Source organism: Lonchura striata, chromosome 6, assembly GCF_050655825.1.
Source record: "Lonchura striata isolate lonStrDom1 chromosome 6, ASM5065582v1, whole genome shotgun sequence".
In the NCBI taxonomy this organism is placed as follows: domain Eukaryota; kingdom Metazoa; phylum Chordata; class Aves; order Passeriformes; family Estrildidae; genus Lonchura; species Lonchura striata.
Genome location: NC_140708.1, coordinates 25,168,930 through 25,195,365, shown reverse-complemented (window position 1 = coordinate 25,195,365; position 26,436 = coordinate 25,168,930). Strand labels below are relative to the sequence as shown.

Here is a 26,436-nt window from a genome sequence, read left to right as displayed (position 1 = left end):
GTTGGTAGGGACCTCTGGGGATCACCCAAGGCAGGGTGACCTAGAGCAGATTACACAGGAACTGGTCCAGGCAGGTTTTGAATGTCACCAGACAGATGCCACAACATCCCTGGGTAGCTTGTTCCAGTGCTCTTGTACCCTTAATGGGTATTTGTTCTTCCTCACGTAGAGAGGGAAATCCTTGTGGTTTAGTTGATTGCCTTGTTGTTGGGCAGCACTGAAAAGAGTCTGGTGCCATCTTCCTGACACACAAAACTATACTCTTGTTTTGGTTTTTGTTTTCAAAGGGCTATGATGATGACCGGATGTGACCTGTCTGCAATAACGAAGCCCTGGGAAGTGCAGAGTAAGGTAGGTATTTTAGAAGTAGACAATACTGCTTTACTCTCTGTTTTATTGCCCATTTGGTGTATGATCAATTAAAAAAAACCAAACAACTTATTATTATTTGATGCATATTTAATTACCTGTTGCTTCCAGAAGAGAGCCTCTACCTTTCTGAGTGTAGGTGGTCAATGATGTCTCAATCACTCTACAGTTGTCAACCCTTTTCTCTACTTGTCCTTCCACTAAAACTAGCTACCTTTAAATATCACTCATTTTTTTATTTGGTGGACAATTTTTGCTACTTTCCAGCTATTTTTAAGGCACAGATTTAATAACAGAGTCTGAATTGTATCTATTCTGTAGATCTTGGTGCCATTGCAAAGCTGCTCAAACACACTAAAATTCTGTAATACAGAGTGGTATATAAGTACTTGAAGTACTCCAGTATTTATTGAACATCCTGCTGAATCTCATCACTTAGACTTAGTGGAATATGTTTTAACAAAGCATAATGAAAATACAACTGCAAATACTTGTTATTCTAAGTTATACACATTACAGGCACTACAAGACTCCTATGTTGCTAATACTGCCTTATTTCTGTAGGCAATAATCTGTTATTTACTCAGCATGCATTAAAATATTGCTAGTGATAATTTGCTGGGAAAAGCCTTAAGAAAAGCACACAGTGTCTGTAGGTTTTTTAATGTTTTCTGGAAAGCCTTGTTTTATTTATTTAAATGTACTATTTTCTGCTGACAATTCCACTGAATTGTACCTCTTCAGGTTGCCCTCATGGTTGCAAATGAATTCTGGGAGCAAGGTGACCTGGAACGAACTGTGCTGCAGCAACAACCTATTGTAAGTACTAAATAATTTCACTGTGTTAGGGTTAAATTAAATTAAATAATTAATTATAAATGAAATTAATAATAATTAAATAATTTCACAGTGTTAAGCCATATAGACTGTTACTAAAACATTGAAAAAATAATGAACCATGATGCTTATGAGATCACTATACCAAAAAGTATAATATCTACTAAATTACTGCTCTTCTGTTCTAGCCTATGATGGACAGAAACAAAGGTGATGAACTGCCTAAGCTCCAAGTTGGTTTCATAGACTTTGTGTGTACATTTGTGTACAAGGTAAGAATAACTAGTTTTCCTGTTCCAGCAGTTCCGATGGCACAATTAGTGATAAGATGTACTCTTGGTCATAGAGTGAACCACTACCACAACCACCATAATTTTTCAGTATTCTGTTACATCATAGAATTGTTCCCATAGAATAAATTCAAGAGATGTGAAACAAATTCATAAAAGAGGAAGACCCCAGTGGAACTTCAAAGTGCTGAGGATCTGTTATTGCCTAAAGACTGAATTACAAAGTCCAGCTTGATTCTTCCTAGTCCCATTTAATATAAGCAAGCAACGTGGTTAGTTACAGAAAGCAATTAATAACACAGCAAAGGGAATACAAATATGCAATATTTGGGGCATGTAGATATGCTGTTTCTTTTGTAAGGTACTGAAATGGCTACATTCTTAATCCCTGTCTAGTTTTTAATATTATCCAAAAATGCCAGGCAAAAAAGTGATTTTTTTAACATCTTCAGAAATATCCTCATCTGTTTGGAATATATTACAGGATAACAGACTTTTTAATTGCATCCTGATACTGATAATCATATGATAAAATATAATGTATCGCAGTTGTATTATATGAATCATGATATCATATGTGGGATTAGGGAAGATATTAAAATGTGGAGCATATAATTACAATATTTTCCTAACAGACTATGTGCACAACAGGGCATTATTATCCCAACACAGTATTTCCAACAATATGCCTTAGAATTAGATGCAATAGAAAAATTAAATGCTTTCTCAACAGTATTTCCACAATTTCAAATTGAACAATTAATCAGTGCTTACAAATTTCTAATTTACTAATTTCATTGCTTGTACAGGAATTCTCGAGGTTTCACAAGGAAATTACACCAATGTTTGATGGTCTTCAAAACAACAGGGTTGAATGGAAAACACGAGCTGATGAATATGAAGAGAAGATGAAAGCCATTGAAGAACAAAAGAAAAAGGAAGAAGAAGCAGCAGCTGCCCAAAAAGGTTAAGTAACTTTTAGGTTTTCATTTACATATATTTTTATGGCAGCCAACATATTCTCTCTCTCAAATTCACACATGCAGTAGCAGTTGTGCAGTATTAAACTTTATGCTAATGATATGCAAGTTCTGAATTAGCCAAATTAGGTTTATCTTTACTTGAAAGAGAAGTAACCTTTAAAGATTACACAAATCCAGTACAGTGACATCATTTTCTGAACTGCAGAATTATATAACAGAACCACCACAAAAGTGAAGGGAATGTAACATTTCTTCTATCTAAACTTAAAATTGAATGTAATTAAACCCTTGCTTATCTGAAATACAAGACGTATCAAAATCCTGTGTGGCATCAGCACCAAATGTATTCAGGTGCTTTGTTTTCAGTTAAAACTGAAAAACAGAAGGGAACAGAGTATGCATTCATAACAAAAATAAAAACAGTGACAATCCCCACTTCTCTTCCAAGTTTAAGATAAAGCTTTTGGCTCTAGTTCCCTACCACCAGTTTCTTGGCTGAAATACACTCTCTCATATAACAAATTCAACATTGATCTTCCAAAGACAGACCAAGTCCTAAAACTGGAAGCATGGTTCTGCATAGCATAACCTAGAAGAGAATCTTATAGAAACCTGAAATCTGTCACTCAAGTGTAAGAGTGAAATGAGTCAGTTACTTTTATTCTTTTATTACATGTGGAACAGCAGGTCTACAGCTCTGCCAATCGACTGAGATGACTGAAAAGGTTCAAAGATGAAAAAAACCCATGTGTGATTAAAACAGTGATATATGGTCAGCTAGTTTGAAGAAGAAAAGTTAGTTTACTCTGTGTTTCAAACATCTTTAAAATATAAAATTATATAAAATATATATATATAAAATAATATAAAAACAATTTATTTGTTAATCAGTATCTGTGGGAAATAGGTGAGTACTCTTCACATTTTACACAAAATAAGCTATTCAAGGCCACCCATCAAGTTACTATCAGTGTGTGAAATGGTACAGGCTGCTACAAAATTGATACTAGATTACAATAAAAGTAAATGTAAAAAAAAAAAGTTGTTGCAAAGTGGTTTAAGAAGTACTGTAAGTTACATGATTTAATCAAAGCAGATTTCTGAAAGAGTTTAATAGAATGAGTCAAATATTTTGGTCTGTTCACACTGTGATACCACTTACACACATTTTCACAGAAATTCCACCTTCCTATTTGCTCCCAAATTTATTTTCAATTACACTTTCATTTCTTTGAAATCATTTAATTTTATTTAAGATTCATTTATTGCTGAGAACTAGCTGGTTGTCAGTATGAAAAAAGTACTTCTTCCTTACACTGGAAAATAACCATCTGAACTTTACAGAAATACTAGCAAACAAAACAAAACAAAACCTGGGACCTCCTTACATTTGCTTTCTCAGCAAAGAATACTACCAAAAAAAGTTACCAAAGTCAGATCCAATGTTCCTAAGTATAAGTTTCTTGAAAAGAAATTAAATTATCAGTTTAGGAAGAGTCAATTATTTCTACTCTCACTTGGAAGTTAGGACTATCCTACATCATTGGAATCACTTAAGTCATTGAATTAAGAATGTTTTCCTTATAGGAAAATAGGAAACCTTACACAGGCAGCATGGACAGACTGATTTACAGAAGATAAAGATCTGGCCTTTGAATATCACACACAAAACAAAATGGAATTATTCTGCATCCTTTAAAAACACACACTGGAATGAGGCCATGGATATTTGTGAAGAACAGATCTGACACTGTCAAATCAAGGCCATGTAAATACATGGGTTTGTTAAATCAGTTCATACAAACAAAGATTTGATACATGCTGAACCATGGTGGTTTCTCTAGAACACACTGACCTGGCTATTCTTAGCCATTCAGTAGACACAAAATAAACATGTTTGCTGAACCACTACAGTGGAAAGTTCAGAACTGAAGTAAAGCAAAATACAGTATTAAACTGAGAAAATAAATTACATAGTTAGTAACATAGTGTTGATTATATCCACAAATTACAGAGGGTAGGACACTGATCATGTGACATGTTTCAATGCAGGTGGAAAGGGTCGAAAATGACCTAGTAACATGGTGATCCACAGCTTTCAAATGTAAGTTTTAATTCTAATATTGGTATCTTACCTTAAGTGAATCTGGAAATGCAGTTTATTACATTGAAAGAATCTTAACTATGACCAATGAACACCTGTGGCATCATTTGAGAGAGAGTAACAGAATCAGTAGTTATAAATAAAAACATGAGAACTCTCTCTCTCTTTCTCTCTTAATTAGTATTTACAAAGGGATTCATGCAGGGTTGGAAAAAGGTTTATGCAGTTAGGTCAAATTAAAGTTTTTGAATCATCTGCTTCAAAAATAGATTCACAGATTATAATAATTCAAGAGTTTCTTTCTTTTGCATGGCTTTCATACCTCAGTTTTGTATGTGTGGGACAGTCATATATGTAAATACTGAAACTTTCCAGTAAGAGTGGTTCAGTGTGTGTTTGGTCCCTTGAGAAATGTTGGTATCAACTTCTACACTATATACACATATGTATAAATAACGTGTCATTGTTTCTTATTCCAATATCCCAGACAAGCAGTGAAATTTCAGACAGCCAAACATACATGATATGCATAAAATAAAAGCAGCACTCCATAATAAGGAATTAGAGCAGCTAAAATTAACAGAAAATACTCATTTTACTTTCCTTCCTTGTTTTTTAGCAGAAAGTGCTGCTGGAGGTGGTGGAGGTGGTGGTGAAGAAGGAAAATCCAAAACATGTGTAGTTTTGTAATTCTTTGTCTCAGACACTGTTCCTGCTACAAGAAAAGACATCTAGAAAGAACTTCAATGAGCCCCAGTGGATTTCTGCTTTGCATAGAATAGTATAGATCAATTTCTTAATCCTCTTAAACACTTGCCATTTGTTGGAAATAATTTTTAATGGATTAAAAAAATGGTTACAATTAAAAACTGGAAAAAATAATGGTGCAAAATGAGTTAACTGTGTGCTCTAGGTATTTTTTCATATAATTTAATTTACATACAGTACTTTTATTAAAATATGTAACTTCTACACACTGTCCAGAAAAAAATATATATATATATATAAAATTTTAACAGATGTTATATGAAATTATTGAATGAAACCTAAAAAGTAAAATTCAAACCAAAAATTGCAATATTTTTAACTTGGATATTTAGATTTTTATATTATGTTATTTCTTTAATCTGTAATTCTGTAATTTTCCTTCATTCTCAATACTATATAAAGTCCTAGAGTAAAACATTTCTTTCACTTTAGGAATGCACAACACAATTCCCTAGCTCTTATCTATAAAAAGCAGGCCCATGGTACACTGAATTTTTTCCAAAATAACCAATGATAAATCTGTAAATTATAGCCACTGTAGCCTTTTGATCATATGCAAATGGCTCTCCCACAGTTCCTAAACTGACAAGCTTTTACTGTACAATCTAAAATAGCAGACCACAAACATCATACTTTGCACACAAGTAAAAGTTTACTAAGATACACCAGCATATCTAGAGCAGGATCTGCCTTCAAGGGCATTTTAAAAGGCTCACGTACTCCCAGTGGATCTCTTTCAAAATGCAATAAATTGAAATATTTGAAAATCAATTAATTGTCATCAATTTAATATTCTGAGGAAGAGTAAAGCTGAAGTAAAGCCCATCAAAATTCCCATTACCTGTGTATCTATAACCTAGTAGACAGACTGCACACAAATTAGCTCTTCATGAACACTGATGCTCCCCAGGCTTTTGGAATAAGCCCACTCCATACCTGCCGCTCGGGAAGGCAGCTCCTCCTGCGGATGGAGCAATTTCAAGGTTGTCTTATAATGTAATTTTATTTAAACTGTATTAAATGATGTATTTAATATGTATAGTGTAACTTTTTACAACTGTATTTTAAAGACCTAAAGAGAAGCTAGTTATTCAGAACATAATATACAATACTTGAAGCAACAAATATAGCAACGCAGTCAACAAAAGCCCCTTTGGGCAAGTTGCACACGTTTAAGCAGATTGCTGCAGATTGGATTTGACTCTCAGCCAAGCTTGCAACATGACAGAGAATTAACCTTTAAATCCCCCTTCTTACCTAAAGAAGCCTTCATGCAAGGATATGTTTATTTCTCACTCAAGGACACCCTAAATATGTCTTTGTACTGTCATCTATTATGTAAGTACAAAATGTTTAAAATGTAATTATATTAAGTAATACTTGTAAATAGAGTTCATAACTTCTTCGTATGAGTGCATGTGAAATGTTCATAAATACACTACAACCATGTCTGCTGTTACAGTGTCTGCATCAAATACTTACTAGAAATGTTTTCTGTACCTACAGTGATAAGTAATTATCAAATATGACATTAACTTCCTCAGATTAACATGAAAACCTAATTTAAAAAATCTGACCTTCGTATCCAAAGTAATTTTCACCAGACAGAAAAAATATTGGCATGGTACCTTTTAATGTGCAGTCTATTTCTTTGGAAACATGACTGAATGAATGTTTAAAGATGTGTTGCAATTAAAAGAATTACATGAATCCAGTAAGTTTCTCAAGCAACATACATGCTTTATTTGTGTATTTAGGGCTACACATGAAAGAAGGATTAACATTCAATCAATGGGAAGGAGATCAGAAGCCACAGATAACATAAAAGTCATGTACATCTCCAGTAGCAAGCCACCATTTTTTACACCAAAAATTTCATCAACCAACCATATTTTTATAGGTGGAATTGTAAGACACATCACTTTACAACTAAAATTTTAAAGAAATTTTTAAAGGAATAGGAGAGATTTCAGATATGGTTTACTTAATTCAAGTAGAACACATATTTAACAAAATTTGAATTTCTCCAATAGCATTTGAAAACATTTACAGAGATTAATACCCAAATATTAAAGTCTAAGTAGCCAATAAATTTAAGGTTATTAATTCTTGTTGAATAAATTAAAAATATAAGTATATGAAAGTGTATGGCTTTAAACTACTCACAGAATCTTATAAAATGTTCCTTTACAAAAATCTGGCAATAACTGAAGTTTGGGATATAATTAAAGTAGTGAACTTCCTTGTTGTAATTTAATAAACTATATTCTTGTTTGTTTAAGTTTGGGTGCCATATATATTTTGCACTGAACTGGAAAAATTACTTCTCTTGTTTCAAGAGTATGCAGCCTACTACAAGAAACAGAAAGTTTTTGATTTGAAGCCTTCTACAAAGAAAATCCACCCAAATGGTCCATATGAGTGACTGTAGAAAAGGTATGCTGGGAAATAGGGGTCTCTGGAAAATTATGACTGGATTTCCAGACTTCCATCTTGACAACTCATGAAGATAATCACCCTACATCAATTGCAAGTTTTAGAGAAATAAATCTTGAAAATACTCATGAAATTCCTCTTCCCTGTAACAACAACAAAAAATAAAAGTCAGAAAGTTCTGCTTTGGATTTGCACCTAGGAGCTAATCTTTGAATAAAAAAGTTTTAGCAAATTTTTGATTAGAATTTTTTGACTTACACACTACATTCCAATACCCTTCACATTCCCAGGGGTGAGCTGACCCTTAGTGCTAAGAGAACAATGGTATAGAGGGGGTAAGGCAGCAGTGGTATGGTAGTGGCTTAACAAAGGTTTTCCTCAAGAGTTGTGTATGTCTTCTCTTTAAAAACACATTTTTAGGTTCACTGCATGGAAAGAGATTTGACATAACCTTTTATGTGTGAACACTAATTGAAACACTTGGGACAACTCTGTCTTGCAATTCTGAATGGACCCTGTACTTTTCAGTAGCTGCAAGTTCACTACATCAAACTAACCGTGATTTTTCATCTGCTTTCCAAAAGTCAGCATCTGAAGGACCATCTTCAGCACTGCTGTTATCTGAATCGGGTACAAAATTTAAAATGTTTATGAAATAAATTTTAAAATAATTTATCATTTTTAAAATTAGCTGGTATCTTGCTAGAAGCAATGTTTAACTGCAATCATGAGAATAAAGAGAACACTTTGCATAAAGTCAGAATGAAAATGTTTTGCAGTGTTAATCAGCATAGTATCAAAAAGATTCTTAGGTATCACAAAGCAATGTTTTGGACAAACATAACAACAATCATGTCAAAAAAATTATCTTGACACAACAGAAATACAGCATTTTTTCCCCTAAAACTAAATAATTACAAATCCAGATTTACAATACAGTTTCAATTTATGATATTAGATTATTAATTACCTTACTTAATTGGTAGTTCTTATCAATTGTGACTTATCAGTGAAATTATAAGAAATCCTGGATTATTTTATACCTATTTCATAGTACTCCACAGGAATTTCATATAAGACACTCCACCCTCCCCTCCCCTAAACGTCTAAATCTTCCAGTAAGTTTCCTGAAAAACAAATACTTTGGGCATGGTCCAAATCATAAGAAAACTGCTTCAGGTCTTCCTGTTTTTAAGTGGGAAAGCCTAGGGGGTGAGGACATTCTTAAAAATGTATAGCAGAGCAGAGCAATTAGTGAAAATAGTCAATCACTTCTAGACAGTCTGCAACAAGAACTGGCATGACCAGGAGAAGGGGCCTGTCTCATGGAAAAATAAACTGGAGACTGGAATGACTGAGTGACAAACAGTGACTAAGCAGTGACTGAATGCATCCACCTGCAACAAGAAGGTCTCTGAGGTACTACAGGTAGTTGGAAAAGACATTAATTAAAGCCTAGGATTTATTTTAAATAATTTTTTTTTGAGCAGAGTACATATCAGTATAACTCCCTGAAGTAAAATGTAGCAGTTATTATATCAGAAAAATACTATCTTTACACAGTACAGACTACACAGCATGAAATTATTAACAATGTACCTATTTTTGCACTCTCTGCTCTTTTTTTGAACAACCTGATCTCTCATTTTTCTGATTATTTCCATTCTGTTATCTGCCCACATTTTTATTTTTTGACTAAACAATTTTCTCCTGAAAATTCCCTACACTTTTTCTTTAAGATATGTAAGTCATTCATTCAAACCTTGGTATTTCTGCTTGTTTCAGACACCATTCCTATACCATAAAATATTAAAACAGACAGCTAATAAAACTAAGATCAATGACAACTGTCTGTGATGTTATACAACTTATTACAAAACCATAAAGAATATTAAAATACCTTTATCAGAATTACCTGACTCATCTGAAGAAACCTCATCTGTAAAGAAACACCAAAATAGAAAAAAAACAGTAAACTGCTTTTGGTTTTATCTGTTACCTTATATTGTTTACAAAGATATTTCTATGATAATTTATTACACTAAATATGTGCACATGCATGCACACAGCACATTCAAAGTAAGAGAGCAAACACTGAAATAAAAGGATTTTTTTTGCATGAGCGCAAAGGTCATCACTTTGAGCCTAATTATGCCAACCCAAGATCTCTGGTGTAAAAAGGTTATCTAATATTTCCAAAAGGCTTTCAACCCCAAAGCCTCATGGAATGAAATACTTCACAATCCTTTCTAGTATGCAACATCCAATGTTTTCACAAATTTCCCTTGCAGGGCATACTTTTCAAAAGGCTGTCCCTCTCTGTTAAATGTAAGAAATGTATATTTTTTCTGCATCTAAATTTCCCTAAGAAATTTACCTTTTTGACTACCTGTGTTGCAGTCAAGAAAGTTACATACCTGTATGTATAACTAAATGTATTTATACATAATTATATGTCTCCATCTATGCATTTGTAGCAAAACTAAGGTTCAATTAACCTGAGTTTAACAACTAAAGTTTTAAAATTTAAGTTTACCTTCATGGGTCTTTTTTTTTGACTTCTTTTTTGCTGAACGAGACAATTTTGTCTTCTTATTTTTTGGCTCCTTAGAGTTCTGTTCAGCTGTGCCTCTTTTCTTGCATGTTTTGACTTCTTTCCTCCTTTAAAAAAGATGAATGTACACCTCCTCTGTTATATGTACTTCTTATGCAACAGTAAATCTGAAGTATTCAATTCAGTCAAATATGTGTCATTTTTTCAGACACCTATCAGTAGTTAAACAGAAAAAACTGATTCAGTTTAAAAAAAAGTGCTATTAGAAACACAAAAAAAATAATCACTGTGCTGAAATTAAGCAAATGTAATTTCTGTAGTGGTAGGGATGGAATCCTTCCAGTCTGAGGGGTTCTGTGCTGTCATTTGCAGAGTATCTTAACCCTCAACAGTGACAAGTCAGAGGCTTTATAAGAACTCCAGAATATATATGCTATTTCAGGATAAATGAAATTCCTAATTATCTCACTGAAGTTTTGCCCCTGTGTGCTGTTCATCATAATTGTAACTTATCAATAATTCAGTCCCCATTATTTTCAAAATATTTCATTACCGGTGATGGAAGTTTAGTTTGTGGGAACATTCTGGACATAGTCCTGAAAAAGAGAAAATGAGAACATTGCAGCCAAGAATCTGACAAGCATAATTAACAGAACTACAAAACTAGTTAGAACTAGATTTTTCAACATCAGTAGCTTTTCCTTCAAAACACTAGTTACAATGTAATTGCAGTCAGGATTGAAAAAATACATTATGAAAGTCTCCAGTACAAACCCAGATTTTACTAAATGTTAGGGACAATCCCAAGTTTAGCACTGGCAGCTATTCATGAAAGAAGTATCAGTGTTTCACATGTACAGACATTCAATTTTTGGATCCTTGTGGACAGATCAAATTCTTCTGCAATTATAATGAAGACTTGTAAGTCTCTTAGAGCTTTGTCAGAAACCAAGTGTTTCCACGGGGAGTGTTTTTTGCACAAAAGGAAAAAGCCCCACTACTCACTCATTTTACACAAAGTAACTGTTTAAACTGCACTAATTTAATTATCTGATAAATGTATCATCATGTACACAATTCTGAATTAGAAAATCACAGTCAAGATGTAAGGATGGAAATTGTTTCAAGATAGAACTTTTAGAAGTTCTTTTTAGAAGAAAATGCAAATATTTAAAATAAAATCAGTAGAGTTAAAGGTATGTGAGAAGTTGTCTGGTTCAAAGCCCTGAGGACTTCCAGGCCAAGTAACTGAATGAGCAATGAAAATGCTGAAATTCTCCTTGCAATGTAGTATTGTCCATTAAACTAGAAATGCTTCTATACAAAACAGCTTATAGCCATTTATTCTCATTTTATGACATGCTAATTATACAGAATAAAGTTCTTATTCTGTAACAACTTTGTCGTATATAATGATAACAGCTGTTCTCTCTAAATCTAGAGCACCATACTACCACCTGTGATTAATTCAAAAAAATTATCTCCTATTCTGCATTTGTCATGAACTCATGGGTCTCACTTGAGTACAAGGCATTTGTCTTCTTTTAAGTGTATCCTAGAAGGGCTGACTTACTCAATTTCACAAGTGCATTCCGCTTTTCACCATGTTCAACATAACCAAAATTCACCTCCCAGCTCTTCAGACCTTCATTCTCATCACAGTGTTTATTTCCACAGGAAAACTGACCTGTAAAGAGTCAAAATCAGCAAACTGTGGTTCAATGATTAACATTAATAGAAATGGGGTTGTTATTTTAAGTCCTGCTCAGTTTTTGCTTTCCATTTTCCATTTCTTTCAAATAAAAAACTCCACAAATCTAAAAATAACATCTAGATTAAGGAAATAATAACAGGGAACAATAAAGCAATCATACTTGTCCAATATTGCCTATTTGCAAAGGAAAAAACATAACTGTGTTTTGAAATGTATGGATGAAGGTGTACATTATGAAATAATAAGCCTAATATAAACTCTGAAAAAATAAACGTCACCAGGATACATCCTATACCCCAAATGATTACTTACTTAGCAAAGGATGATGGATCAGAAGTTGTGATTCAGACCTGCATCTTTAATGACATCAAACTATTCAAAGTATCACATTTGTACAATATGAAAATGCTCATATGCTTTTTATGTAACTAGTTTACCTGACATACTGGATATACAATTTGTATTATAGTGACTATCCATAAATATCTTTCTTTTAAGAAAGGGAAATTCAACTTTGTGAGAAATGCTATGTCAACTTTAAAAGCTTCCTTTGGTTCATTATGTAAAAGCAACAGTGGTTTTAAAACAGATTTGCACATAATCAATTTTGTTTGCACCACTGAAGTCCATATATTGGAGCAATAAAGATACATGCATTCCCTTTGCAGAAGACTGATTTGTATGCAGAGCAGCAGAAAGGATGTATATTAATAGGCTCACAAGCAGGACTGTTGGTGAACGATTAACCTTAGAAAATTCTGCTTAAGCAGCTAACTAATGGATTGGCAGTGTCCTCAGATACTTCAGTTCTGTAATGAAACACCACTTGCAATGCAAACATTTAAAGTAAAAAAACCCCAGAACTCCCATTAAAAAAGCAAGTTTCAAATTAATATACATTAAGTATGTTTGACCCTATGTAAGGTATTGCTATCAGTACCCTGTGTCGTATCAATCTCCAGTATGACCTCCTTTCAAAAGCTATGGCAAAGACTGGAAAGATGCCAAAGAAATAATTTGGCATTTACAATTAGTAATACAAGCGTCACCTCTTATTTCACTTATCCTGGTCCTTCTTCTTTGTAACCATGCAAAGTTAGGCACCAAATGCAAAGCAAGCAAATGTGATCACTCCATTCCTGCGTGCCCTTGTTATCACCCCCAAACCTTAGTAAAAGTGCACCAGCAGTGGTTCTCACCACCACTGTACTGACACAGCTGCATCAGTACATAAAGTACATACAGTGCTGATGCTAATTATCAGACAGGTAGGTGTAGATGTGTTATTCCATTTAATTAAGCAATTTATATTTTAAAATAGCATAAAAGACCCACGGAGCGCGTCCGACACCCGCGAGAGGGTTGGCTTCTCGCGCCCCCCTGTGGTGAAAAAGAGAATTTATCTACTCATATTCCAATTGCTTGCTTTTCATTATGATTCCATTAAAAAGCTTGAAATATATAATTCTGCATTTTCTCCCACGTTTTAAAATATAAAGTACCACATATTAAACGTACAAAGCTATAATCTTGCCCCCACGAATACATAAAAATAATTTACTTCTAATTTAATTTTCCTTGTTATTCAATAAAGCATGTAATTTTATCAAATGTAACTATCCATTAATATAATGTGTAGTGATGAATGCAACCTATGACTACAACTACCTTTATAGGCTTCAATATTTACAGTTTAAAAATCCCCACCATTAACGTTCATGCTTTGTACTCTGAAATACTAATTTTATTTTAAATTATAAATGCATTTCTAACTTTTTGAAATAAATTACAATACAGGTGTTTACAGAATACAGCTGTTTAAAAAACTGTAACTGAGTGAAACTGATCAGCAGTACAACTCCATGCAATATTCCGGCATGTGCATCCATGACTTCTGAAACCCACAGGTGTTATGAGAATCCACCCCAGGAACAGCAATACCTCATTCATTTCACTTTGTTGCTTGTTGAAAAAGCACCTCAGGCATGGAACAAGGACCACTGTGCAAAATCCCAGCAACACACTGGTAAGACTTCTCACCCAGAATTAAGGTACTGATTTAGAGGCAGGATTGGGAGACACGATAATCATTCCCACCAAAGCTTTCAAAACTTGTTTAGCCTAAAATAGGTCTCACACAAGAAACTTAAATTAAAAAGTTAACGTTTTGCAGAACAGCACTGGAGAAGCTGGTAATCAATAAATGATTTCCTGAAGAAAACTACTGAGAGACTTCAACTACAGGTATCAAAGGCTAATGAGGTAGTAGAACTACTGGAGAAAAGCAGCTAAAAAACCCACCCATTAAATTCTACATTAGCAAACGTGTCAAGGTGGTGCTCATTACAAAACTCACCTTGTGAAAATAAACTATATGTTCTTTTAAATGTAATACGTGCAGATCAGTGTGCAATCGAAACCTATGTAGTATAAAACAGGAAAGCTGGAAGACAAGTCAATTTATTTTACATTATTATCTGATAAACTTATCAGTACTATCAAATATTATCTAACAAAATTATGTCCAAAAGCAGCAAGAGGAGCATCAAGAAGAAATGTAACATAAAATGAAAGACAGCATTACCTTTTCCTGAAATTACTTCTTTCTCATGTCGCCATCTAAATCCAAACTGTTAAGATAAGAACGAAAATTGAGTTGTGAATAGTCAACATAGTGAGTACTGTAAAGACTAATTTCAGTTGATTGATGTCCTTCATGTGGCTCATCCTTTCAATTATGGTCATGAAAATTTAATTTTTTCTCTTTTAATTAAAAGTATCTCTCTGCCTCTGCTCTCCAGAATAGTATTTTTTAAATAAAAATACTTTAAATATTTATCTTCTTATTTTGACAGGAAGTCCTCTATTGAAAAACAATTACAAAAGCAAACATATTAACAGTTCCAAGTAGAAGACAAGTTGGCCTAGAAATCTGGAAATGAAAACAAAATAATAAAATGCATTTTATGTAATGACCAGGTGTCAAACAGATTTCATTTCTTAGCAAATAGGAGACGCTTCCAATCTGTTAAGCTACAAAACAAAGTACAGAGACAGCAAATAAGGACTTCTCTAGGAAAATAAGACAACAAAGGGAACATTTCCAGTCCAGTGCATATCAAAAGTAAAACTTAAATGCAGAACATACTCCTGTGCTGCCCTGCAAAGCTGACAATACTGACGGTCATTTATCAGCTGCAAAGTTTGCAGACAAGATGCACTGAAGGTTTGAAGGTTCAAAGACAACCTTGACCTAGAAAATTTGTACCTAGAGAAAATGTCAGGAGTAACAGACCCAGCACAAGCCAGAGCTGTCAGAACACTCTTCCACTGTCTCTACACAGCCTCACACCAGAGGTTCACATTGGCATTTCTGATTAAAAGGAAACACCAGTGAAGACCAAGCCAGACTGGTCATCAGCAGGTGAAGCAGCCTGGGAGCAAGAAGGGTGAGTGGGTCTCCAGCTCTGGCCATGAGAGCACCTGTGAATCTCTAGGGATGAGAGCACAGGAGTCCCAGCCACATGTGTGAATGAGTAAAACAGTCTGGAGCAGCAACTGGAATGTGCCTGTGGCCTCAGGGGTTCATATGTCTTGGGGCTCCTTACTGTTTTCTTCTAAGCTTCTGTCCGAGTAGGCTATTCTGCTTGTTTTTCAGTTCTCAAAGGAGATGCAGCCATTAAACCAGTCGCAACCATTATCCAGTCCAGAAACATAAAATCGCAGAACAGCTCAGGTTGGAAGGCACCTCAACAGACCACAAGCTTCAACCTTCCACGGGGAAGGGAGGCAAGACGAGATTATCCATCACCTTGGGCAACTGCACCTGAAAAACCTCCAGTTGTGAGGATTCCACTATGCCACTGGCCAGGTTGTTCCAGCAACTGAATATTCTCATTATAAAATAATTTCTTTCTTATATCAAGATGAAGCATCAACATGTAAAGCATCAACAACTATCATGCAAAAGGCTGACTGTCATCTACCCTGCACTTCTCATAGCACCAGCACTGCAAAGCAAAAGGCACAGTGGTCTAAAGATATCCAGCTATCAGCTTCTGGAGATACAGGGAAAAAAAAAAAAAAAAAAAAAAAAAAAAAAGGCAGGAAAAATCTGAAAGCACAGATTGTATTCCATCAGTGCAAATGGGATGAGCAGCTTATTTAAGACTTCCAAGAAAAAAGCCTGCTTTGAAATCCTTCTGTACCAAACAGGGGAATGGATAAATCAGTCACTGAGAAAAATCTCATACTTTTTTCTATTTTTCTAAGAATTTCTAAGAAAGGACTTTCATATGATCAAAATGTATTTGAGAAAAGAAATTGCAATACAAATTGCATGGCACAGCACTTATGCTGACATGGCAATTCCGAAAATAGAGGTAATGATTTAGGAGCATAAATGGGAATAGAGAGTGACCTCAAAGTCAGGATAGACACACTTTAAGTCTGACAGGGAAATACTGTTCACACAACACAAGAAAACACACACACACACAAAATCTGGGGCAGAACAGTTTCCCACAAAAGACAGCAAACATATGGAAACTTGGCACAGTAGTGAGAGAAACAAAATCTGTAAGCATGCTCAAGGGAAATCAGCTGGGGGGATGGGGGATGGAGCGGACACTGGGGGATATGAAATAGCTACAGGAAAATAAAATCAAATTTAGTCAAAAGGTAAGGGAAGGCATCTTCAGCATTTTAGTTTTTGTTGATTTTAATTGATTTTTGCATTTTACCGTCCCAATTGTCTTAAATGACTGTCATCTTTCCTTCCGAATACAGCTAAGCCCAGTCCTTGCAAATATTTACCAGTGAATGTAATTTTCTATATTATAAATAGTTGAAAAAACTAGATAGACTGGGTTACTGTGTGCTACAAACACCAAGACACATCTGAGTTCAGTACCAGTCTTTGGAAAAACACAATAGAAAATTCATGTATACTCTCTGACTAAGAAGTTAGTCAGCCAAAAACTTGGAAAAAACAAAGGCTGTTCCAGTTAAGAAGAAAACCTGGTGCTGGAATTGGGCTGTTCCTCTTAAGAAATTCTATTTATTTACAAGGCACATACAAATCCTGTTTCCACAAACAGAAAAGAACAACCAGCAAAAGATGCTGCTTTAGAATAGACTTTTCCAAAATTGTTTCTGCCAGCATTCAAGTACAAAACTCTTTTTAGACTTTTTTGAACAGTAACATTCCATGGGTTTTTAGGCTTCATCTACTGCTCCTCTCCAAGCAACCTCTCCAGCCTTCTTTCCTTAACCCCTTTGCATTTTCTGACTTTCACACACAATGTACCTCTTCATAAAACATCATCTGACAGAAATGTTCCTATTCCCACAGAAGCACATTTTTGAGGCAGTGACAATACTTGGATTCAAACTGCTGCTTGTAAGTAACTTGACAAATTCTCACAGCTCCCTTTCTATGGAAGGGGTACTAATATTCTGTTTTACAACATATCCACAATCATAAGGCTATTTTTAAAAAAGGTTATACTTCAAAACCCAAGATGATTTATACTAAGGAAAAATACCTTATTCTCTTTGTATCTGCTGAGATCTGCTATACAGTATTCTTTGAACAATTTGTCATAATACTTCTTTGCAAGCCTCTTCTCCCTAAAACAAAAAGTATTTTTAAAATTAAATATAGAAGACAACATAATTCACTTTACATTGTAATGACATTAGTAAGACAAAGACATGTTGTTTCATTGAAAGAACACAAGTTGTAGACCTAGAAATGCAACAAATATACAGCCATTAAACTAAGGAGTAAATTCCATAAAAGTGGAAAAATAAATATAAAATAAAATCCACAGTACATACTAAACCGTGCTTTTTCAAACTCTGCTTTCTTCAGAGTTTTTGAACAGTCACTTGGATCTCAGAGATTCAGTATTATTTATTAGTTCTTTCTGTCATCAATTCATGTTGGCATTTGAGCAATATTACAATATGGAAGACTTTCTAATAGCCTTTCATTTTCAAATGCATCAAAGAATGATCAAGTCTGCACAGTAATTCTTAATTAGTAAGGGAAACCACAAATTTAGTACAAGTGATCTAAAAAGAACATATCCTATAATAGTTTCAGGTACCAATTCATGTCTGCTTCATCTTCTTCATTCCACAGGAATCTATGATTTTCTCTAATAACATCAAGATCCGTCTTGTCATTTGCTCTATAAAAGGATACACATTTTTTTAGTACAATGTAACATTAAAATGAAAATCCATCAAATAATAATTTGGTAAGCATCAATATTTTACAGTTCTGTTCTCTACCTCACAGCATAAAGGAATACATTTCTATGAAATAAAACTACCAAAAATGTATTCCCTGTCATACCTGTTCCCAAATAAAAAAACTCACAGTTGAAAACAGCCACTGAAATTGCAGATGACTTGATCCTGTCTGAAAACACTTTTTATACTCTTTATTGAAGACAGTGATGTTAAAAGGCAGTTATAGACAGCTCTAAAGAAGTTATTATTCTGGACAATGGATAGCAATTCTGCACATTCAGAAGTATTTCAGACTGTTATTTTGAAGATTCTGACAGATATTTCTCAGTGTACCCTCCATTAATGATCACCTGTCATCCTTCCTTTTACATAACAAAACAAGAATAATTCAGCTCATGGTAAGTTCTTACCTAAAAAATATGAAAACAAAGTGAAACAAGGCAGTTTTGTGTTTGGGTATTTCCAATTACTGTAGTTACCAAAATAATTAGTGATTTGATACACAGCTACATCCATCTCTGCCCCCAAAGCTATAATATATATTTAACAGCTTCACAAAACAGGGAACTTTGAGGTCAGTAGGGGAAAAGTTGCTAACCGTTCTCACCCAGATCTTTGGAAATCCTCTATTTTGCCACCATAGTATAAAATGTAGTCATGCACAAACTTCTTATGTCTTTCATACTGAATAAAGCAATTAAGGATTGTTTCAGAACTTATTTCCTTTTACCACAGTTTAAAAAAAAAAAAAAAAACAAAACCCAACCAAAATCTTTTTCTATATTTGAGAGACTTTTCTCCTCACAAACAGTTCAGTAATTTAAGAAAAAAAAAAAAAAAAAAAAAGAATGGAATTAATTAGGAACTTTTACATAATAATCTCTCATAGAAGCTAATTTCCAAATACAGGAATTCTAGGCAATTTCATTTTTAAAACTTCATTCCTCATTTATAAAACTGTCTTCCTTTATCAAAGATGCTCTGTATGCACATACACAGAAACATGGTTCATTTTTTCAGCTGTGATTTAGGTAACAGCTTCTTTGTACTGCAGTTTTGGTTTAAAACAGGTTTGTACTTTTCTATTATAAAAACAGTCTGGCTACTAAAATGGAATAATTTGTTACATTTTTACCACCAACATACAAATAAAAGTTGTATGCTTTAGTTTGGAAATTAAAACAATGGAAAAATATGTAATGCTTCTTAGAACACTTTGGCCTCAGTGTGAGGCCAAAACAGAAACTTTGAAACACATTTTACACCACAATTTGAGCAAAATGTGTAATTACTTATTCAGAAAATAAGTGTCTTCAAAAATAAAAACTTTATATATGGCTTCTTGAAAGATTTTCAAAACTTTCATCTCAACAGCACAAAGAAGCTCCTCTGAAGAGTGACTCAGTATCTGGTGCTTCACAGTCACTGACTGTGATAACTGAGAAATCCCAGTATTTTACCATAATGGATAACCTGTGTCACATCTTCAAACTTGAAAAATCAAACAGAAGGATACAGCATCCATCGATATCAAATGAAATCTTCTTTTTCTTGCTTCTTCCCTGTTAATAACAAACACGTTCCAGTGAAAACTATCTTTCCATTAAGAGGAAAATGTCTCACAAAAGCAATATATAAAAGATACCTATCACATTCTTCAGCTGCAAATTGTCTGTGAACCACACTGCCTTGTTTTGCTTTTTGGAATGGCTTTATCAGAAGGGCATCTTCCTGTATTCTAAAGGGGGGAAAAGGAAGAAAAGTTATTCAAAAACTTTTCATAAGCAATAAAATTTTCATATGCTAAACCTTGCACTATCTTGAGTAACAAAAATAGTTATATTGCTATTTCCTACAAGAATAAAATGAAACTTCAGAACCAACATCAGCTTGGGCTTTACTTCATTTGCAGAACAAAATCAGAAAGGCATTTGCTTCCAGTTGGCATTTAAAGGCGATTGCTTGAAACAGCAATTTGCAATATTTGTTTTTATTAATATTATCACTATAGAACCACAATTATAAAACCTGGAAGATTCCTTAGTTTCACTCTGACGTTTAAAGTCTTTTACAAATCTCAGCTACGCAGGAAAGTAGGAACAGGAAAGACAGTGCATTCACTGAAAGAGAGTGACTGGCAGTAACCCTATTCCACCCTTTCATGCCAATGTCTCAACACCTCATTAAACAGCTCTGCCTCTTGTAGTGCAATCACAAGAATCACAAATTTAGAAGTCAATTACCATGTAATGAACTGTACTTGTCAGTAGGCAGCTAAAATTACTTTTAGAGTTCAACAAAGTAATAAAAAGTTAAAGATATATATTTTAGCTAGTAAAATGTATATTTATTTAATTTCATTCATAAACTGAGGTGCAAAAAAAGATTTTTTCCCATAATTTTCAGCAGGCAGAAAGCATGGCAATCAGAACCCTGGAGAAAGCAAGCCAGGAAATTTGTTTCTAGCTATGGAATATAGGACTCTAGAAATTTAAAGTATCATTTACTCAAAAGGATTTGTAAACACAAAATTCCCATAAGAAGGGTCTATAAAAAAGTAATTTGGAGAGAATTTAAGACTATTATTTTCCTTAAAGTGAAAATAAATACAATGACAGAGCAAGAAAAGGAACCCACATAAGAGCCCTACTGGGAATCAACAGTTATGTGCCAGAACAAGGATAATGATGGTATTTTTGAAAGACTCCTGATGGTTACTTAATATTGCACCTCAAAGTGGAATGGTGGAATGTGCAATGGCATCTAAAGAAAATGAGATCTGAATAAAATCAGTCCCTATTTTAATGGAAAACAGCTATATTTATAAAATAAATGAAATGTCTTAATGCATGCTATTATTCCAAAGATTAAAACATTATTTTTTTTCTCCCAGAATGCAATCAGACACTACAAAATCCATTCTTTCAATTCTTCTATAAAGGAAAAATATGCAAGAATCTTAGGAAAGTTTCCAGAAAGTCTTCTTAAATAAAGTCCAATAAAAAAACAAGGGAGAGACAGAAAAAAAGTTAAGAAAAGTATATGCAAAATGTTGGCCAAATATTCAGTATGGTGCAGAAAGTGTCAAGGAACTACAGTACAAAAGCAAAATAAATACAAAAACAAATAAAAATCTTTACAATGTAGTCACATCAGATTACAAAATTCCAGGTCACTAACTGCAAACCACTGAAAGTACTGGCCAAGGTCATAATCTCAAATAAGAGATGTGCAGGTACGTTTCAAGGATTGATCACAACACAATTTACCAATACCCAGGTCTCTTCACAAATTAAATAATAAAGAAGTAGCATAAGTTCTTCACTTTATATCTCTATGTGTTTTATATCTACAAAGCCTGCTACACTTGGCCTTTTTTGCCTTGCTCTCCTAGCAGTTCCATTTGTCCTGATGGATCGCAGTGGTGTGAACAGCGCTGCCAAAACCCAGCAGCGGATACTAATGCTTGGAAAAACAAAACACTCTGCTCCAAGAACTGAGGGGCAAATATACACCAGATGGAGTTGGCAGAACAGCTCTTAATCAGCAGCCTCTGGAGATGACAAGCTTTGGCAAACTTGAGATGAGGAGATGCAGAAATCAAAGAGATTGATTTTTTAAAAACCATTTCAACACCAGAACTTACATGCAACAGCATCATCTTCTATGCACACTAAGAGGCCATTTGTACAAAATACATAATGTAAAGTGTTAATTCTGTACTACATTACCTTTTAGTCTTTTGCAGAGACTTCTCTCCACTCTCCTCATCACTAAAATCAGAATCATAGCCTCCATGGCCATGTGCCTGAAAATAATAGACCAGTCAATATATCTGCTAATGTAATATGGATATGGCATAATTACAAATCAGTAGTGCCCATCAGCATAAATAAAGACAGAAAGACAGAGAGCAAGTGAACTAGTGCACATTCTCACATGTGTGAACCAAACAAAATTCCACAGACAATGCAGAGTATATTCCAGATAATACAGGGCCAAGAAAGATCACTTTGTAAAATAGATCACTTTAGAAATAATTTATATGCATATTTAATCTTCACATAGATGCAGCAAACTAAAAATATGATAAATACCTTAGCTTTTTATTTTCTAAACAACATTCCTTATGTAAGACAAAGGTGAATATCTTCCCTGGGGGCTGGAGGACAGCAAGTGATATGTCCACATTATAAATGAAGGAAAATGGGAATAAAAGTTTCTTGGGCAGCATTTTATATCATTAGATCTTATACTGGTAGCTGGAAATCTGATTGAAACAATAAATAAAATAAAAAAAAAAAAAAAAAAAAAAGCCTGCAAAAGTGTATCATCTCATCAGCACAACATTCCTACCAGAAAATGAAACCTTCTGTTCCACACATTTTGGGACTACAATGTTAAATTAAGGCATATAAGAAAACCAAAATATCCATATTATAATGCTTTCAAATGACCAAGCCCCGATGTATCACTTCCATTTCTCAAGGCACAGTTCCATGTTCAATTCCTTCAGGTGATGCAACAGCTTAAGTAGGTCCCATCTCCTCTCCCGCACTCCTACTCTCAGTACCCTTCCTACCAGGTGCTCAGTTACAGTTGTGAAAGTACACATGAACCAGACCAAACAACTCAGTTACAAAGGAACCTATGCAAAAAAAAATATTATTTAACCCAGATAACTTTCCTTACAGTTCATCTGAGCCTCCACAACCTACACCAGCCAGCTGAAGGGACAGCACACAGAGAGAGCAGCCAGAGCTGGCCACCACATAAACCAGCACCAACTCCAAACAAGCTTTTACACAACTGAGGTAAAAACAAGAGGGATGGTTATTAATAGAGCTGCACGTGGGAAGGTTCCACACACGCTCCCAAAGTGTCTTGGTAAGTCAAACTGTGGATAAGAGAAGTCAATGGGTTAGAAAGCAAGCGCACTCGATTCAGCTGATTCTTACATTGCCTACAGTTATACTCCTCCTCAGCCAAAAAGCTGAGAAAAACAAAATCTGAAAAAAAGACACAACTCCACAGGATGATTTTGATGAGGTGCCTTCTCTTGATGCAAATGACTTGCAGAAATGCTATGATGAAGAGTGAGCTGTATCCTCTACTGACTACTACAACTGGTTTGTACTGTGCACAGTAAGTAAAACTATTTTTTCAAAATGACAATGAAGGACTCTTTTTAAGTTTTTTAAAAGCCTTTACAATTATTATTATTAATAATAATAAACAAATATCATAATGTTCCTCCCACTCTTCTGGATGCTTCTGAAGAACACATAACTCTCCTACACATATATATTTCAACAAAAGCAAATCAGAACTTTTTCTGAACAATTTTCTATTTCCCACGAGACATAAAAATTGTCCATTACAAACAAAACAGAAACATACCAAAAAGGCAAACAACTCCCCCAAACAAAACCCCAAACCAAATAAGTGCAGCAGATGTCTGCTGTAAACCATCCTCATACACGAGCAAAAAAGCAACAACAATGTAACCTCATAGATAGGTGGTTCTAGTATAGCTAGCTTGTCACTACTTCTGTTAATGAAGCTTGTAAGGTCTTTAGAACTAAAGTCTGAACACTCTATGAGTATTAAGCAAATATATTTATACTTGGCCTCTAAGTTTAAAAAATATCATGCTAATCTGGGAATGTTTTAAATGGCATTAGTAATGCTTCCCAAATGAACATCCAGAGCTTTCTTCACACTCAAAAGGGAAGTCCCGCCAACACCATGAGCATGAAAGCCCTAGGCAGATGAAGTACTCAACCAGGCAAGAAAGCTCAAATGAAAGGGGATTCTCACAAAGCAGTTGCGTTTGGATTATATACCCCAGGAAAGAAACAGACATCCTCACTAACCAGCTCTCAAGTGAGCCCAGGAATGATTCAAATAAAAGAAAAAAAGATGCAAGAAAAACTACTCCAACACAGTCATATTGTAGGGTTTTCAGATGTTGATGACTGCCTTTTGAAAAGCTGACTGTCAATATAAGGGCAGGTATGGCTAAGGACTAGGCTGCTTTTCCAACAGGAAAGCTCTTCACAGCTTCAGACATTCCTTTGAATCACTGTAATACCGCACAGATAAATTCAGAGTGAAAAAGGACCCAGCCCATGACTGCTGTCCTGACACTTGTGGATCACTCCTCTGTTGAGGCAATAGCAGGACAGACAGGTCCTGCATTGGTGCTGGGCCTGACAGCAGCAGCTCCAGCAGTGCTGGACAACACTCACAGACACTGGGACTGAATGGTTTCTAACCTGACACCTTAGGATGATTCCAAGATGACCTGACTCTTGGTAAAACATACGTACTTCATTTCATGGACTTCCATCTCCAAAGAACCTCATCTATAAATGAACCTTGCCATTTTGGAAGGACAATGCAAACCGACACCTACAACCCCAGATACTAAAAATATGTTTAACTGTAGGCCTAACCTATCAGATATAGACATGGATGTGCATAATCAGCAACAAAACTTAAAATAACTACTTTCACTATTTAATAAACCCTTCAATATAAACTTTGGTTTGATGGAATTTGTCAGACTCAGAATGCTTCTAGTTAATTACTAATACAAATACCAAGTCTTTTCTCAAAACACAAACCTGAAAGCTAAATGACACAGTGTATTTTGCTGTTGCTCCAACTTTGAATTTTTTATTCCCAAACAATAAAATAAACTGAAACCACAAAATTAAAACAAGCACAAATATGCTTTGGGGTATATTTAGCTCACACTTAAGTAATCCAAATATCTTGGATTATTTAATGATGAAACAACTGGAGACAGAACAGAGTCCACTAAACTCTTGGCTCCTAAAACCCACGCAAAACACAGTAAATGCATGAACGTTGTACACAACTGATGTCAGACTGAGATACCAACTCTTGATGTCAATCCAGGACACCACAAACTACTCAGCACTGCATTTACAGCAGATACTTGGATCCAGAGAAGGCACCTCCTTTAAGCCTCTCCAATGGAGTAAACACACACTGGTGAAATGTGTCCACTCCTAACCACAACGTGACTGAACATGAAACAACAGAACAAGAAAAAAGGGCAAAACAATTCTGTAAAATACTCCCAACTTGTGGCTCCTGACCTCGGGCCCAGTCTTGTCACGGCCCTCACAAGCCATCCTTCCCTTTATCTGCCCAGCACGCAGGTCTGTGAGTGTGTCTGCTCACGGCCCAGATGTGACCCAGAACAAACCCGAGTGCTCGTTACAGTGCAAACTATTTGGGGAGGGTATGAAGGAAGCACAGGATCTGTAAGAGAATTTGAGGAGCCATCCTTGATGGATAAATGATGCTGTGTGGAAGGTCAGAATGATTCACTGCAACATGCTTTTCCCACCTTGATGTTGTCTGTGAAGGTCTGCCACCCCTACTTGGGGAAAAAAACCCGAGAATAAGCAACTAGCTCCAAATCGATTCTTCCTTGTAAGACCTATTACAAGGAGTGCCTGCATATACTGTACAGCGAGCGGCCCTAACAAAGAGAAAAGACACTCGCAAGATACTGCCCCTTTATTACAGCTATGAAATTAAAAGTAGGAGTAAAAGGTAGGTAACAGCAGACGACGACATCGAGGATTAGAGCTCTGTGGAGGCCCACGGAGAAACGAGCACCGGCCAGTCGGACGCAGCTTCCGCAGCCGTTCTTGCTCGCTCGCTGTCCGGCAGTGGCCCGGCGCTGTCCCGGCGCTGTCCCGGCCCGCCTGGCCCTTCCTCCGCCGCCGCAGCGGGGCACAGGCACGACCCCCCGGCTGCCCGTCCGCCGCCCGGGGAGGGCGGCTCGGCCCTTCCCCCACGGGCACGGCCGGGCGCCTCTCCTCGCCCCGGCCATGGCGGCCGCGGCCTCCACCAGGCCTGTCCCCGCCCGCCTCCGCCGGGCGCCCTTCCCTCCCTCCCTCCCTCCCGGCTCCACTCACGGCGGAAAGGCGCCGCTGGTCGGGCTCCATGGCCGCGGCAGGGCCGCCTCGGCCGCCCGGCCCCGGCGCGGCAGTGCGGGCCGCTGCCGGGACGCCGGGCAGAGGCGGAGCAGGGCCGCGCCGCGGGCTCCCTGCCTCCCTCCGCCCTCCCTCCGCCGC

The 26,436-nt window shown here is 35.7% G+C and overlaps 3 protein-coding genes across 6 annotated transcripts in view; 2 read left to right on the top strand and 1 right to left on the bottom strand.

Annotated features, from left to right (window-relative positions):
* The window catches only part of PDE6C (phosphodiesterase 6C), a 44,599-nt gene extending 21,968 nt beyond the window's left edge, over positions 1–22,631 (top strand). The window contains exons 18-22 of the mRNA XM_021540164.4: positions 288–351; positions 1,114–1,188; positions 1,395–1,478; positions 2,306–2,462; positions 5,203–22,631. Of these exons, the coding sequence (XP_021395839.1) occupies positions 288–351; positions 1,114–1,188; positions 1,395–1,478; positions 2,306–2,462; positions 5,203–5,273 (451 nt within the window). The 3' untranslated portion in view covers positions 5,274–22,631. The remainder of the gene's footprint in view (positions 1–287; positions 352–1,113; positions 1,189–1,394; positions 1,479–2,305; positions 2,463–5,202) is intronic.
* Positions 7,071–26,383, bottom strand: LOC110475500 (protein FRA10AC1 homolog). Of its 4 annotated transcripts, none has more exons than XM_021539720.4 (14): positions 26,278–26,383; positions 22,048–22,124; positions 19,962–20,054; positions 19,833–19,878; positions 18,924–19,000; positions 18,169–18,252; positions 17,602–17,686; positions 14,640–14,685; positions 11,915–12,028; positions 10,895–10,937; positions 10,324–10,448; positions 9,688–9,726; positions 8,345–8,408; positions 7,071–7,930 (listed from the first exon to the last, which is right to left on the bottom strand). In XM_021539720.4, the coding sequence occupies exons 1-14, from the start codon at positions 26,305–26,307 to the stop codon at positions 7,888–7,890; spliced, it is 966 nt and encodes a 321-aa protein (XP_021395395.3). In that variant the 5' UTR covers positions 26,308–26,383; the 3' UTR covers positions 7,071–7,887. The 4 variants fall into 4 exon arrangements, with proteins under 4 accessions (XP_021395395.3, XP_021395405.3, XP_085439779.1 ...); XM_021539730.4 differs by having other exon boundaries at positions 9,703–9,726; XM_085583653.1 differs by lacking the exon at positions 8,345–8,408.
* The window catches only part of LGI1 (leucine rich glioma inactivated 1), a 29,677-nt gene continuing 29,041 nt past the window's right edge, over positions 25,801–26,436 (top strand). The window contains exon 1 of the mRNA XM_021539681.4: positions 25,801–25,909. The gene's annotated coding sequence lies outside the window, so the exon portion shown is untranslated. The remainder of the gene's footprint in view (positions 25,910–26,436) is intronic.